Source organism: Passer domesticus, chromosome 3, assembly GCF_036417665.1.
Source record: "Passer domesticus isolate bPasDom1 chromosome 3, bPasDom1.hap1, whole genome shotgun sequence".
NCBI lineage: Eukaryota > Metazoa > Chordata > Aves > Passeriformes > Passeridae > Passer > Passer domesticus.
Genome location: NC_087476.1, coordinates 104,697,404 through 104,712,857, shown reverse-complemented (window position 1 = coordinate 104,712,857; position 15,454 = coordinate 104,697,404). Strand labels below are relative to the sequence as shown.

Sequence of the window (15,454 nt, the reverse complement as noted above, 5' to 3'; positions counted from 1 at the left end):
TTCAAATGAACAGTTGCCCCAGTTGGTCCATGGCTGTTCTTTACCAAATTTCATGTATCATAAATGCAAAAGCATCTCTACTTACAGACATGCGTCTGTAAGTATATTATATTTGCTTATATTTGCTAAGGCTTTGTTTGTTGCAAACATTCAGAATCGGTAATTTAACAAACCACCTGTACTTTTGCAGAATGCCATAAGTCACTGAAGTGACTTTGTGCAAGCATGTTTGTGTGGGGGGGTTGTTTTTTATAGCATTCTAGATGACAGTAACATATGGGTCTGGTTACCTTTGATTAAGCACTTAATGATGTCCATGAAAACAAATACTAAATTGTCTGTGAGCATGTGGTATAGTTGCATGTCCTACATCCTTTGTGGTTATTCACCTCAGTCATTTTTGAGGAACTCTCCAGGTTGCTTTTGTTGGTGTGACAGCATAGCCCACATCCTGCTTAGATTCTGAGTATACTTTATTTTCATTTTTTTGCTGTTTAGTCCTGCTGTCTTGCTTAGTCCCTAAGTTTTACTTGTGTGTCGTCCTGCCCTTGTTGTCAGTGCAAGTGACTTTTTAGGTTAATGGACTCAGTTAAAGTAATGAAGTAAAAAAGGAAACAGAGGGACTCAGTGGTCCCCACTACTGAACTCTCAGACTGAACTCTGATAAACTCATCTACATCTTAAGTATTTTCATGCAGCTCTTTATTTTATTTTTTCCCAAGAAAATTGCAGATAATTGTGCTTTATATATATTATATGTGCATATATGAACGTATTAAAGTACAGAAATATGTGTGGGAAACAGTTGAACAGCAACACTTGGCATTTTGGGAAGAAGCAACTTGCCTTCCAGTGCTATTTTTGTTGAACTTCATGTTCTGCACCCAAGATAACTGATGTACTTCACCCTCACGTATTTTTTGAGGATCTCTTTAGATGCTTGGAACAGAAGTGCTTAACTTCAAGGGGTTTATTCTTTCCAAATAAATACCTCCTCTCAGCATCAAGCACTGCAGTCTCTAAATGTTGCATCTCCAAGGAGTTTTGTATTGATACATGCTTAAGTTCATCTCCCTTCTTCCTGAATATTTCATGCTTCTGGAAAAAGGAGCAAGACTGAACTGCTTCTCATCCGAACTTGGGCAGTTGCTCCCCCTCTTTCCCACTCCTTCCCAGGCCATTCGTGCCTCTCTTGAACTGCTGTCATCCTCCTTACCTTGCTGTATAAACGTTGAGTTTAACAGGAGCTCTGCTATGCATTTTGCAAGTAAGGTATGTGTACACAGAGGACTTGTGTCCTGGTAGGCATGCAGAGTTTGTGTAGATGTTTTCCCTACATTAGATCACAGCAGCAAGAAAATTTAAAAGGGAGAAGGGGAAAGCATTATGCTGTGATAACTGTTTGAAAACTTCCAGATTAATACTTTTATTTCCTCAGTTGACACTCTGTTATGCAAATTATCTCTCCGCTCACTAGAAGATAAACAGTAAGTCAGTTTTATAGCAAGTATATAAATTTGAAATTCTAAATCTTGCTGGTAGATGGTGGTATGCATTCTTCAGCTTTCAAAACAGCCAGACTGACTGATCTCTCCATTGTAACAATGTGCAGCTTGGGAATGCAGGACTCCTCATAAAAATCTAAAAGCATTCCTAAGTTCCCTTAAATTTGGGAAAAAGTCTTAAGATATGCTCAAGTTATTCCCAAGTTTGGGACTTTTTGGAGAAATTGTGGCGGGTTGACCTTGCCTGACTTCCAGGTTTACAGCAAATTATTCCCTCACTCCCCTTCTTCAGCAGGACAAGGGAAGAAGATAGAAAAGTTTGTGCATTGAGGTAAGGACAGCAGGGTCGTTCACCAGTTACCATCATGGTCAAAACAGACTCTACTTAGAGAAGTTGAATATAATTTATCATCAGCTGATGACAAAGAAGGGCAGTGAAAAAATGCTCTAGTGGTTGCCTTTGGGGGAGGTGGAAAGGGATTCAAGCCCTAATTAAGCATGAGGCAAATAGATAATTCTTCCTCCAGATTTGGGGATTTTTTTGGTGTGGCGTGTACAGATAGAGTCTCCTTGTAGATGAATACACACATGGTTGCTACCTCACTTTTACTAGCTTGGTGCTCATTGTCAGAAAGAGAAGAGCACAGGGGCTTCCTGTGACTTGCTTTGTGTATGTATTTCACTTACAGCTGCACTGTTAAAATACACTCTGATGTATGTGCAGTGCTGCTGTCTGTGCTCTTGTCATGGAATCAGTGAGGTTGGAAAAGAACTCAGAGATTGAGTCCAATCTGTGACAGAACACCACCATGTCAACCAGACCGTGGCACTGAGTGCCAGGTCCAGTCTTTCCTTTAAATACCTCCAGGGTCAGTGATTCCACTACCTCTCTGGGCAGTCCATTCTAATGTCTAATCACCCCTTCTGTAAAGAAATTCCTCGTGGTGTCCAACCTGAACCTCCCCTCGCACAGCTGAGGACTGTGTCTTCCTGTCCTGTCTCTGGTTGCCTGGGAGAAGAGGCTGGCCCCACCTGGCTACACCCTTCTTTAGGGAGATATAGACAGCAATGAGGTCACCCCTGAGTCTCCTTTTCTCCAGGCTAAACACCCTCAGCTCCCACAACTGCTCCTCATGGGACTTGGGCTCCTGACCCTTCGCCAGCTCCATTGTCCTTCTCTGGATGTGCTCCAGCACCTCAGTGTCCTTGCAGTGGGGGGCTCAGATGTGGATACAGTACTCAATTGTGGCCTCACCAGTGCCAAATACAGGGGTTTTGGTGGCAACTGATACTGACTTAAAAGGCACTATTGAAACTGCTTAATCTGACCTGAGCATATTTTCGTAATACTCTTTGTAACTCATCCATCCAAGAATTGGGTTTAGGTGACAAAATGCAAGAATAGGCATCATCATTATCATCAACAAGTTGGTTGTTTTTTAACTTGCAGCAAAGCATTGGAGGACTGAATCAAAGACTAGTTAAAAGTGAAAATTTTCGTGTAAGCTTGAAATATATACTGGGAAAAAAAAGAGGTAGAGTGCTGACTTGCCTCTCTTTCTAAGTGGATACCAGCTCAGTCTAGATGCTATCAGATACATAGCATGTTGCTTTCCACACTCCAGTAACTCTATATACTATGTGAACTTTGGACACAGTGGGTGACACTTCTTTATTTCATTTGTGTGTTTTCTCTAAAAGTGCAAACAGTTGTGTTCTTTGTGAAATCTCTAGTTGTTGTCTCAAAACACTTACTGACTTGGAAGTATGCATGAAGTAGGACTGTTCAGTGGCAGCAACCTCTGCTGGCATAGAGTTCTTCACTGGGCATATCACTTCTGTGATGTCCTGGTCGGTTAATCTAAGCAGAAGGAAATGCTGAGAGTAGTTGAAGTAGAAAACACAGTGGATCTTGCTGAAGAATGGAAGTTGGAGGGAAAAGAGTTAGAATGAATAGTGATGTAATTTGCTTTTAAAATTGAACATGTGACCTCCTAGTCACCTGAATAGATGCTTGCTGACTTGGTCCCTAAACAGACATTTGAGGTTTGACTCTTCTGTATCCAAAGGAAAACTGTTATAAAGAATGTCCCTGTCTGGATTAGATTCTCTAGCTAGCCATTTTCTCCTAATTAAGGGGTGTTTGATAGAAGAGAGCTTCTTGGCAGCATTTTGATCTTAATAGCTTCTGAGAAAATGCATTGATTGGCCCTTTTGTTTTTAAAAGATTGCTGCAATTTTCAGTCATTATCTATAAAGAAATCACTAATTTATTAAACCACCATCATGGATTAAGAATTAAAGACCGGACTCTTTTATCACTTAAACTGGTGTTATGTTGATGTTACCCCAGAGGACTGTTAGAAAGACAAAGTGTAAGGTGTTCCAGTGGACTCTTAAATGCATATTTCTAGACCTCATTCATAAGATCAGAACTGATTCTTTTTGTTACTTGTACCAAGAATAAATTTCATTCTTAGAGTTTGGGTAATGAAAACAGTAAAAAAAAATCTTACGAGTTTATGTCTGAGAAACAGAAACTTACCTACCATTCCACATACAATGTTTAGGTTGCATATTTTATAGTCAAAAGACAAAATTTCTCTGTGTAGTTCCCACTTTTCGGGAAAAAAAAGAATTTAAGCAGTGTCTCTCATTTCTTGTTCCTTTTGCAAGTAAGTTAGGTTAGAAGCGTTTGGATGGTACTGCTTAAGTAGATTTAGTTTGCCTTAAAACAGCTCTCTGAAGCTTTACCAAATAGAAGTTTGATGACTGAAGTAGGAAAGTGAGGAATTAATTACTTTCAGACATTCCATTGTGGCTTAATAAAATCGTAAGGCAATAATTATGTTTTATCAGGGTTATCTCGTATTTGTTTATTTTATTTCTGTGAATTTTTATTTTTAAAACACAGCGGGAAGTAAATGATTCATATAAACGTAATGTTTTAATAAAGTTTGGTATCTGTTGTAACAAAAAGATAACAAAAAATACTGGATTAATTGGTGGACAAAAAGACTAATTATTTTTGTTACTAAGTCTGTCATCTGATTTCTACAGTAGATTTATGTTGATTATATCAAATAGTGAGTTTTCATGTCTTCACTAAATAAGCAGTGCTCTGGTCTTTATTTGTGGCTGCTGTTTTTATGTTTTATCCCCTGGCTTACTGATCTCTGAGAATTACCTTAGAGTGATTCTGTGGGATAGAATTAAACAGGGAGACTAGCACAAAAAAACTTTCTCATCACAGCCAAGGACAGTAGGATAAACTCAGTCATCAGGGTTTTGGACACTGTAGAGTCTTTGAAACCATCCACTTGCAAGTAGCTGGTTGCTTCTGTTCTGACTATTTTAAAGAAAGTTGTTGCCTTTTTAATTTTTTGGCTTTGTCTTCTGAGTGTTCACTGGACTGATTAGAGAAGAAACACAACAGTGGTTCCTACTAGACAACATTTCTCATTCTGCTTAGCCTTCAAAAACAAAGCCTTTGGTCAAAGCCCAAGCTAGTAAATTGTCTGCCACCCTAAGAATCATATCTTTAATAGGAAGGCTTGTTAAAGCTGGAAAAGCTTTTTGTGAGTATCATGACAGTGGTTACTACAATGAATAGAGGCCTGTTCTGTCATTCTGAGCTACAGCTGGTGTCAGCTGTGGTACTGAATAGTACAGCAAGATAAAGGGAACAAAAGGGCACATTTTGTCTTCTAATAATAGGCTTGGGACTGCCATAAACTCTTTATATAAATTATGCAACAATACAGATTATCTTTCTTAAATTTTTCCTCATCTTCCTTGCGGTTGAAAAACTGGCTAAATAACTTCCGAAGGTTCTGCAACAATTCTTGTGTGTGCTCTTTGCTGTGGCGAGCAGAGTCAGCAAAGAGCAGTAAAAGAAATGTTTCAGGTCACTGATCCAGACTCAGTGCCTCACATAATGGGGTCTCATATAAACTAAAAGGATAGGCATAAAGATTTTTTTCAGCAGTTAATTCCCTAGGCTGCTGACAGCTGCTGTTTGGTTAGTGCATGTGACTGGCACATTCAGAAATACTGTCCCAGGGCTTCCTCCCTGGGAAAACTCTTCCATGCTCCATCCTCAGAGGGGGAACAGTGGAGGAGTAGAACAGGATGGCAGAAACACCTCCTGTCTGACTGTGTTCAGAATAAGGGGTTGTTTTTACTGCAAGGTGTGTTCGTTCTAGCAGTGGTGGTAGCGATGGTGGGGGGAGGTCAGTACAATATTTGATAGGTCAGAATACTTTGCAGAGGACATTTCCTCTGAATGCTCAATTGCTAAGATTGGACTGGACCTTTCCAAAATTATACAAACATTTCATAAGTATCCTGAGAATTGATTCCTTTCTGGAAATGCTTCTGGGTCACGGGTTTATACTGTTACTGATATTTAATTTCTGGGTTTATGGATTATAACTGACAGAATCAGTGTCAAGGAATAATTGAACAAATTGTGTATGTATTGTGCATAGCCAAGCTTTTATTCTCTTGCCAAAATCGACTGTTATTTGAGTATGAGAGGGGAAGAAGACAATAAAGCTAGAATTAAGGGGCTGCTACCTCTTGTTTGGGGACCATAGCTTGTAGAGAAAAGCACATCACCTAACCAAGCTCTAAAGCTTGCATTTACTTTGGAGCTGCTCTTGAAGATGACAGATGTGACAGTGTATGTCTCATGAAGTACAGACGATTTAAATAAAAATAAAGTTCATATCAAAACTGTCATTAGTTCAAACCAAAATATTTGCTTATATTTTAACAATGAAAACGTTATAGAAGAGTATTGTAGTTCATGGAGTAGAATCATATGCTCACAGGTTTTGCAGAGTTAAGATTGAAATTTAAGAATTTGTTTCCAAAGCCAAATGTAAATTGGTTCACAAATACACTATTGTCTTTATGTTTTTACTTTTGCAAATACTGACATCAGGCCTTTTCCTACAATAGACTTTAATTTAAGTGTAAGCATGAAGTTTGTTTTAAGTCTGTCTGTAGAAATGAATGCACTCTGTAACTGCTGATACTATTTGGTTTTGCAGGTTGTCTTCTGAATTTTGTGTCTGAAGGTATCCTCTTGCTTTCTCAGCAAATCATGGACATCGTTGGCTTTCTGAAGTCGCAATTCATTTGCCACCTTCTGATCTGCTACATATTTATAGTGTCAGGACTGATCATTAACTTCATTCAACTCTTTACACTTATACTTTGGCCAATCAACAAGCAACTGTTCAGGAAGATCAACTGCAGGCTGGCTTACTGCATTTCAAGCCGTAAGATTTCTTTTTTTTTTTTTTTCTTTTGGTTTAAGTATTTTCATATTTTGTCTTGAGGGAATTGGCAGAAAAGTTCTGGATTTCAAAGCCTATATGTCTGCTTCCTACAGCACCTGCACTTGTATGAAGAGATGTATGCCTTGTTGAAATATCTTCTTTTGCTGAAATGTTTTGCTCTTTTATAGTGGGATACTTGCTTGACTTAGGATGTTAAAGTAAGATTGTCTCTCATTTGGCTATCCATCATGTTTCATTAAACCAAATGAGAAGTATTGACCAAATTATGCATCTCAGCAAGTTCAGCTATTATCTGTAGGCTTACAGTGTTAACAAGTCACTTCCAATAATGCTTTCAGTCTTTGATTTTGTTTGTGATCTTGGTTTAAATGTTTCACGTGCAAATCCTATTTAGGACTGGGAAATAACAGGGGAAAAAAAGGAAGACTGCTCGATTTCATGTGCTTTTTTCTTAGGCCAGTTATAAACTGTTTTTTCTTTGAATAGGATTTCAGATGTTAAGCTGCAGCTGTATGTATTCACTATATTCATGTAGTTATAAAGCAGAATACAGCAGGTAGCCTGTAATCATTTGAAAGAAGCAGGGATGGTAGTGATATTGATTTTTCTGGGAGAGATGGGAGCATGTGCTCAGGATGTTGTAGGAAGAGCAGACCTTTGACTGCTGAGATGTGACAGTTTACTAGCACTTCATAAAACAGGTAATTCCAGTGGAATGAGTGACAGGTGTACCCATTCGTTTGTTCTCTGTTAGAGGGAGTTTAGTGGAATCTTCACCTGACAACAGTGAATTATCAGAGCATTTGCTGTTTTCTTGTTATAATCAGTTTGTTTATATATGTGCTTTTAAAGAGCTGCAATTGCAGTTTCAGCAGTTTTATTGTACTGCTGCTTCTGACTTCCACATAACTGCATTAATGTACAGAGAGAGAATTCTTCACAGAAACTGTTATAGAAATGCTAATGTATTTAGGAATTCATTCAGTGTTTTGGAATGTGCTGTTAAATCTGTCCACCTTCCAGAGAGATTTCCCTGGGCCTTTCTAAACCTCAGAAGTAGTTTCTTAGCAGAAAACTGTTGAAAAATGCATGCTTTTTGTTGCTCCTTAAAGATTATCCAAGTGTGATGTCACTGTCAATGCTAAGTGACTTATGGATGTTTTTGTACCAGGGAAAACAACCCTTCAGTACAGTGTTTAACAATTGTGCTGTAGAAATGCAGCAAAATGGTTTCTTTCACTTAACCTTTTCTGCTGTTAGGAGCCTGAAATGGAAAAACATTGTTAGTATTCAAAATCAACTGTGAGGAAGAAATCTGTCACATGCCTCAACTTGAGGGCCACTAGGGAATATTTATCTTTCATCAGTGACTCTGATAAGTAATGATTCAAAGCACATTTTTAAAGCAGACTTTTTACTTAAATTTCAAGTGTGTCAGAGTGAATAGTCCCAAATAAATTTAGGATGCTGTTTTATTACTTCTGTAATGGAGAGAAGATGTTCTTTCTGAAAAATTTCTTTTTTGCTGTCTGTATGTCTCTGAAGTATTGAGTTTGCAAGTGCTATTCATTTACATGTACAAAGAGTGGTATTGAATCTGGCCAGGTTTTTACCTTTTGCCTGGCAGCATAGTGTATGTTTGAAGCCATGGCATGTAGAAGATACTGTACTGTGGTAATCGGCGGAAGAAATGCAGCACTCAATATGAGTGATCAGCAAATCTCAAAACTTTATTGATAGGCACATACATTTATATTGGTGTTAATGAGGCTAATACATATTGCAAAAAGCGAGTTCATTATTGGTTAGTTACTTATCAGCTAACTACGCCTACCTTATCATTCTTGAGGCTACTATGCTGCAGCTGTTTACATATTTTCTTCATGTTTCTAACTAACGAACCTCTCCCCCATCCTGATGTTGCACCAAGGGCACAGTGCCCTTGCCAGGTTTGGACACTGACTGCTGACTCCTATCCTCGTCTCCTTCATCCCTAACTAACGGTATTATGTCAGTGTGACCTTTGTTAGCTAGCCAGCTGTTCACAAAATCCTCCACACTTCCCCTGTTTTTCTGTTGCACAAGCATAGTCTGATTAGATGCAGCAAATATCATTCTTTGAACCATGTTCTGTAAGCACATGCAAAAACAAGGCAAAACTAACACTACTAACAAAGCTATAATGCCTACTATAATGATGACTCTAACAACAGAGCGCAACCATGATCCCAAGCCTAAAGATTTGAGCCATTCATCAATGCCAGAGCCCGATTCTACCTGTAAATTTCCAGTTAACCTTCGCAGCTCAGAGAGCTGGGAATGAATGGACTGGGAATGATCAGAGAGGTTCATGCAACACATGCCCTCAAATTCTTCACAACCATGGTCTTGTGCCAGTAAAAGGAAGTCAATTGCAGCTCTATTCTGAAGCGTTGCATAGCGAATAGAATCAACATCAAGCAAAAGGTTAGAAAGTGCTAAAAAGGTGGCATTAGTTTGCTTAGCAAGCCAGCACCCTAGCTTGTTTAAAATGGCATGGGCACCTGCTGCTGATACCCCTGGAGCTAAAAAGGATGCTGCCACTATGGCCCCTGGGGACCAAAATTTTACATCATCTTTGCAGTCAGCAGTAAACGCATGGGCCATTCTTTTAATTCTGTGATAGCAGCGGCTCATATTAAGGATCATTGACGTATTGGTTGTGAGTAGAGACAAGCGACCAATTGTACATGGCCCCCCGCTCAGCATCGATGGGACACCGGACCAAGCACGATCCCCACATATTAAAAAGTAACCTGCTGGTAATTGAATAGGGTCATTTGATGAGATCGACATCCTCTTTGTGGTATAATTGCACCAGGTCGTTGCATTGCGGTAAATGGCCATGCTGGAGGTTACAATAGTAGAATAGTTTTTGGCTGGCAGCTGACTTTTATGCTTAAACCTAAGGCACGCACCAGCCATCACTGAGCCTAACAGTTCCAATTCTTGGGGTTCCTGTGGTGCTATAGGAAAATGAGAAATCCATTGGTCCCAGTTATCTACACTGACCCTGGCGTCATTGGTTTTTCAGGTGGGTATTTTTGATGGGCATGGCCAGGGATCTGCCGGTAGTCCAACCAAACAGGTTGTAAATGGATTACCGGGAGAAGATAACGACAAGCAAATAGCCTCCTGGTTAGTTAAATTTGCCATGGTGATCCAGATATTAGTCTTGGGCTGAGATGGGGCCCATGCTTGGTGGGTTCCCACTCCTTTGGCAATGTCTGGGCTGTCTATTAAGAGAGCAAATACGAATAAAACAGCAGCATAAGTCTGCCACATCACCCTGATTTTCCTGGGCGCTGTTTTGAACCATCCAGACATTTGGGGAATTAACAGGTTGCCCACAAGCCGTTAAGAATGTCTCTTCCTTCCTCTCCCCCTTTTCTTTCTTGAGCCGCCCAGACTTAATCTTTTTAGAGCTCTTAAACAATCGTCCCACGCTTGGTTAGGATCTTGATCCCCCAGAATCGGACCTATTACATCTAGCTGGGAGAGGGGAATGCCCCGACCACACTTAGACTGTAGGATACACGACTGAGATTGCCCTAAAGCGCGTCTGGCAAAGTGCTGGGTTTCCCACCTAAACCATGCGAGAATTTTCTCTTCTGGGGACTCATACAACTGTAACCCTTGGCGGCCAGGTAATCCTGTAAAGGCCTGGAGTTCTGCTTGCCAGGAGTCCCGCTGCCAATAAAATGCACAGCTTCTGCACCACAGTTCAGGTAACTGTGACTGATGCACCCACTTAGTTTGCTGACACCCCCCGCAAAAGAACAATATCCATGCAGCACACTGAGTATTTTGACACTTAATACAAGCTAATCTCTTAGGCCCTCTATGATAAAACGTATGAAGCGCCGGAATCAGGCTTAGTATACAGTCCAGAGATTGACACCGATCAATCGCTCGGTCAATGGCAAAGCTACACTGTCCTTCAGCTTGAGAAGTATCGGTCGAATGGTGATCAGCAGCTTTGCCTCCACTCGCCGACCGTCCTCTTCGCTCAGTTGTCTGAGGTCCGGTTCCATCTAACACAGCTGCTCGGGTCCATTTAGCAGGTACCCACAAGGATCCTGTAGGGGTAGAAACACAAAGATACCCGCGGCCCCAGTATAATACCTTAGCAGGACCTTGCCATTGTCCTGTCTTGGGATCTCTATATTTTACCCATACGTCCTGCTTCACACTATCTTTCTCTGTTACATAATGACGAATTACAGCAGGAACTTTGCTTTCCCCAAAAACACACAGGTGATTTAAAACAAATAGACATTTTAGCAACCTCTCTTGCGGCTCTCTAATATCTTTGAATTTACCTAGATATTTTTTCAAAGTACCATTAGCTCTCTCTACAATCGCTTGTCCTGTCGGGGAATTAGGGATGCCTGTCACGTGTTCTATCCCCCACATTTGCATGAACTGTTTTATTCTTTTGCTGCAGTAGGCAGGTCCATTGTCTGTCTTAATATGTCGTGGCACTCCCATTACAGCAAAGCAGCTACTGAGATGCCTCTCCACGTGCCCTGCTTTCTCACCAGTTTGTGCTGTGGCCCATATAAAATGACTGTAGGTGTCTATAGTAACATGCACATACTTTATCCTTCCAAACTCAGCAACATGTGTGACATCCATTTGCCAGGTCTCATTTGTATTCAGCCCTCTGGGGTTAACCCCTAGACCTAACCCACAGCCCCCGTTATGATGACTACATATGGGACAGGCTTTGACTATTGCCCGTGCCTCTTCCAGAGATATCTGAAATTCTCTATGGAGGCCTTTTGCATTTTGGTGAAACATGGAGTGTGCCTCTCTGGCCAAAGTCTGCCTGGGAATTGGAGTCACATGTGTGATTGAGACTAGCTTATCTGCTCGTGCATTACCCTCTCCCAGACCAATATCCCACTTGTGACTTCTGATATGAATGACAGAGAAAGGATACTTCCTCAGCTTAATTGCCCTCTGTAACTGTATAAACAGCTCATGTAACCTCCTGTTCTGAACTTCTTTTATAGAGGCATCTTCTATTCGCTCGCATACTCCAGCGACATATAAAGAATCTGTCACTATATTGAGGGGCCCAGAAAAATGCATCATGGCCCAAACAACAGCCAGTAACTCCATCGTTTGTAAAGTATCCAGCTCGGAGGCCTGGAGAATTTGATGGTGCCATTGTCCCTTTTCCTGCCAGGTCACTGCAGCAATTTTGGATTTTCTTCCCGCATCCGTGTAGGCTGTTATAGCATCCGACAGGGGTTTCTGTGACTTTTTTGGGCATTGAATCCAACCCCATTGCCCTACCCAATTCAACGGTATATTGGGGATATCATCAGTGGCAATCACACTTCCGGCTCTTAACAGTGCCTCTTGTAATTCCACACTGTTTAACAGGTACCAGGTCAATGTATCTTTCTTCATTGGTACCCGTATCTGATCAGGCTCCTTTCCCATGATCTGTAGTGTCCGTTCACGACCCTTTTTGAGCAGCTCAGCCAAAATTTCAATTTTTTGAAGAAGGGTTTTATGCTGTTGAAGTGGAGGAGATATCCATTCCAAGGCCCACACCTCCCCCGTTTTTCTGTTTTGCTGAGTAAGTGCACCTAGTAAATATTTAGTTCCACACCAAACTGTCAGCTGTATAGGGAGGTTAAGGTCTCGTCTCCGGACACTGCCTTGTGTCACACAGTCCAATATCTGTCTGTCTTCTTTGCTTGTTGAATGGTCAACGTTTCTCTTGCTCTTGATAAAGTTTCACATTCTTCATTGAAATCCATCTGGATTTTGCACCTGTTAAAACACAAACAAATCCCACGTCCCCGCAGGAATGAAGAATTTTCTCAAAATCTTAGAGGTGAAGAATGGGTCCTGGTTTCATTTTGCAATGTTACATAGAGAAATGTTAAGATAAGAGTAATTAGGAATAAATTCAGATAATACACACAATCAACAACACATACAAAATCAGAAAATTACCAAACACTACAACACTGAACTCTTATCCCAGAGTCTGCGACAGCTGATAAACCTTAAAATGACAGAGAATTGGAGAAATCATGTCCGGATTCATGTTTCTCCAAATCACCTCTGAAAATGGCTCAGCCGTCATAGATGGTCAAATTGCCAAGTCAAAAGGACTTGAATACTATTTGATGCAGAAAACATCTGGGTTGATTGTCAATCACTCCATCCAAATAGAGCTAGAGCTTGGCCAGAGCCCGAACTCTAATTGGTGAGTGTCACTTAACATACTTTTTAAACAGGATTTTTTAAAAACAATCCTTATAAACAAAAAACTTTAGGGTTACAAACCAATTAAATTATCAAACAATTGAATCCTTCTGAAGTTTCTGTCAAGACAGAGATTTTCCAAACACAGCAAACTTCTTGAATTCTCTGCTGGAGTATTCCTGTAATAATAATTAAAAGAACTACAAAACTGGCAATTTGGATAAAAACCCTCAAAAACATCTAAATAGTTAGGAAATAAAAGACAGGATCCTGAAGAGACACGTGTCTTGCAGGTGATCACACAAAAAAAATAGAAAAACACATGAAAGCCGGCTGCAAACACCACAACAACACACCAACAACAACTCTCATCACAAAAATCTGAAAACTCCCTAACAAGAAGTTCTTGAAGGGGTTAAGACAACCTTCCCAAAGTATTCATCTAGTATTAACAACAATCACTATCTATCAGCATTACTTACAAAAACTGAAAATAACAAAGGTTATAAACTTAATATAAATAATTCTTAAAACTTTGAATCATTGGGAAATCGACTGATGACCCCACAACAGGGTCTGATTGACCTTTCCCAAATGCTTTGTCTTCCAAGACACCTTGGGTAATTAAATCTTTACTAATACTTTCATCTTTACATGACATTTTGTTTCCCTGGGAATAATTTTTTACAATAGAAGCAGTTCCCTTTTTCTTTTTTTTTTTTTTCTTTCTTTTTTTTTTTTTAATGAATTAAGCTGGCATTTTGTTATACTGAGATTTCTTACTGATTGACAACAATCATTAACTGAAAGATAACAGGCTGGTAAAGCTGGACAGTTTGCATAGATATTTAAAAACAAAACTGAGAAAGATGACAGATAATTTCAAACACAAATAATTCCACTTAAAATAAGGACAGTACAAAAACAATTAGCACATTTACATCCATTTATCTAATGCCATCTCTTAATGAATAGAAGAGAGCAAAGACTATAAAGACCATAGTATACAGAAATATTACAGTTTAAATCTTCTCACATGTAGTCCAAACAGAAACTAGGAAGTTTATTTAGATTCTGTTCCCTTAAAAGGTTGTTCCTGCCTCAGGTAAGGGAAAGGCAATGAAGTCATGAAACTTTAAGCAATAAAACCAAATACTCTAACAGTTTTAAAAAAGCAAACACATTTACAAAAAAAACCCCAAAAAACTGGTAAACAAACTGTAAAGCCTGTGGAACAGTTGGGTAAAATGCCCCGTATAACATCTGCTGTATGATGCACTGTGTGAATTTTCAGAAGTTTTTTCATCCTGATCTTGAAGAAAATTCCTGACCTGTTTTTTCTCAGACACTTGTTTGAATTGCTGCGATGGGCTGTCTGCTGTGGTTGCTAGGCAGCTGTGACAGGGCGGTGCTTTGAGGAATGTCTGCCCGCGCCCGTCTCTGCCTGCTTGGGCACAGCTTCAGTCTGCGCTATCCCGGGGGTGCAGAAAGGAACGCCCTCGCCCGAACCCGCGCAGCCCCGATCTCCTTTGGGCTCCGCTCTGCCTGGATCTCCGCTCGGGCTGGTTCCCCCTGGCTCTGCGCCAGCACCCGCAGCCAGCGGGAGCACGTCCCACACCGCTGGTGCTTTTGTGCGCTTGCAAAAAGTGAAAAAGCCCTCCCAGCTCCAGCTTTCGGGTTTCGCGTTACTGTTGCGCGTCCGCCGCCGCTACCACTGGCACTGCGCTTGTCGCTGCCGCATATTCGGTCCCCGCGTCTCGCCTTGGCTGGCCCGGCCCTGGCTGGCACTTCCCTCGCGATCTGTGCGCTTTCTCCACGAACGGCTGCCGTGCGAGTTTTTGTCACCGTGCGTGTCATTGGACCCGCGGTGCGCGTGCCCGCCGCTGGCACCGAGCATGCCACCACTGCCATACGCGTTCTCGCCGCCGCGTCTGCCCCGGGCTCTCCCGCGGCCCCCGTTGCCCTCTTGGTCCCGAACTTACGCCACTCTGTTAATTCATGTACTGTATAAGGATTTTGAGAAACTCCTTGTGCACACCCGTAAGCTAACAACTGTGGGAGCTCTTTCTGCAAGTCTATGTCCTTAACCTGACGCTTTTTTAAAAAGCAAGTAAATAAATAATATGCTGCTTGCCTTTCCATTTCCATTTCCATTTCCATTTCCATTTTTGAGAACGTCGACGTTTTTGCAGCCCTTCAAGGTCTCGGCAGCACGTATCGGCCGGGCTCTTCTATAAGGTCACCCAGGGCGCGGCACTTTTCGCTTTTTCAGCAGTGCTTATTCGCCGTCCTTGCTGCTGTAGGACCCGAACTCCTTCACCGATCCACCGTGGTTGCCGTTACCGATTTAACGTCCGGGGTCACCATTTG

At 41.0% G+C, this 15,454-nt stretch overlaps 1 protein-coding gene across 3 annotated transcripts in view; it reads left to right on the top strand.

Moving 5' to 3' along the window:
* Positions 1 to 15,454, top strand: part of AGPAT4 (1-acylglycerol-3-phosphate O-acyltransferase 4) — an 81,569-nt gene that overhangs the window by 9,973 nt on the left and 56,142 nt on the right. For 2 of the 3 annotated variants that reach the window (XM_064414873.1, XM_064414872.1), the window contains exon 2: positions 6,563 to 6,793. The exons of the other annotated variant lie outside the window; for it this stretch is intronic. In XM_064414873.1, the coding sequence (XP_064270943.1) occupies positions 6,616 to 6,793 (178 nt within the window). In that variant the 5' untranslated portion in view covers positions 6,563 to 6,615. The remainder of the gene's footprint in view (positions 1 to 6,562; positions 6,794 to 15,454) is intronic. 3 annotated transcript variants of the gene reach the window in all.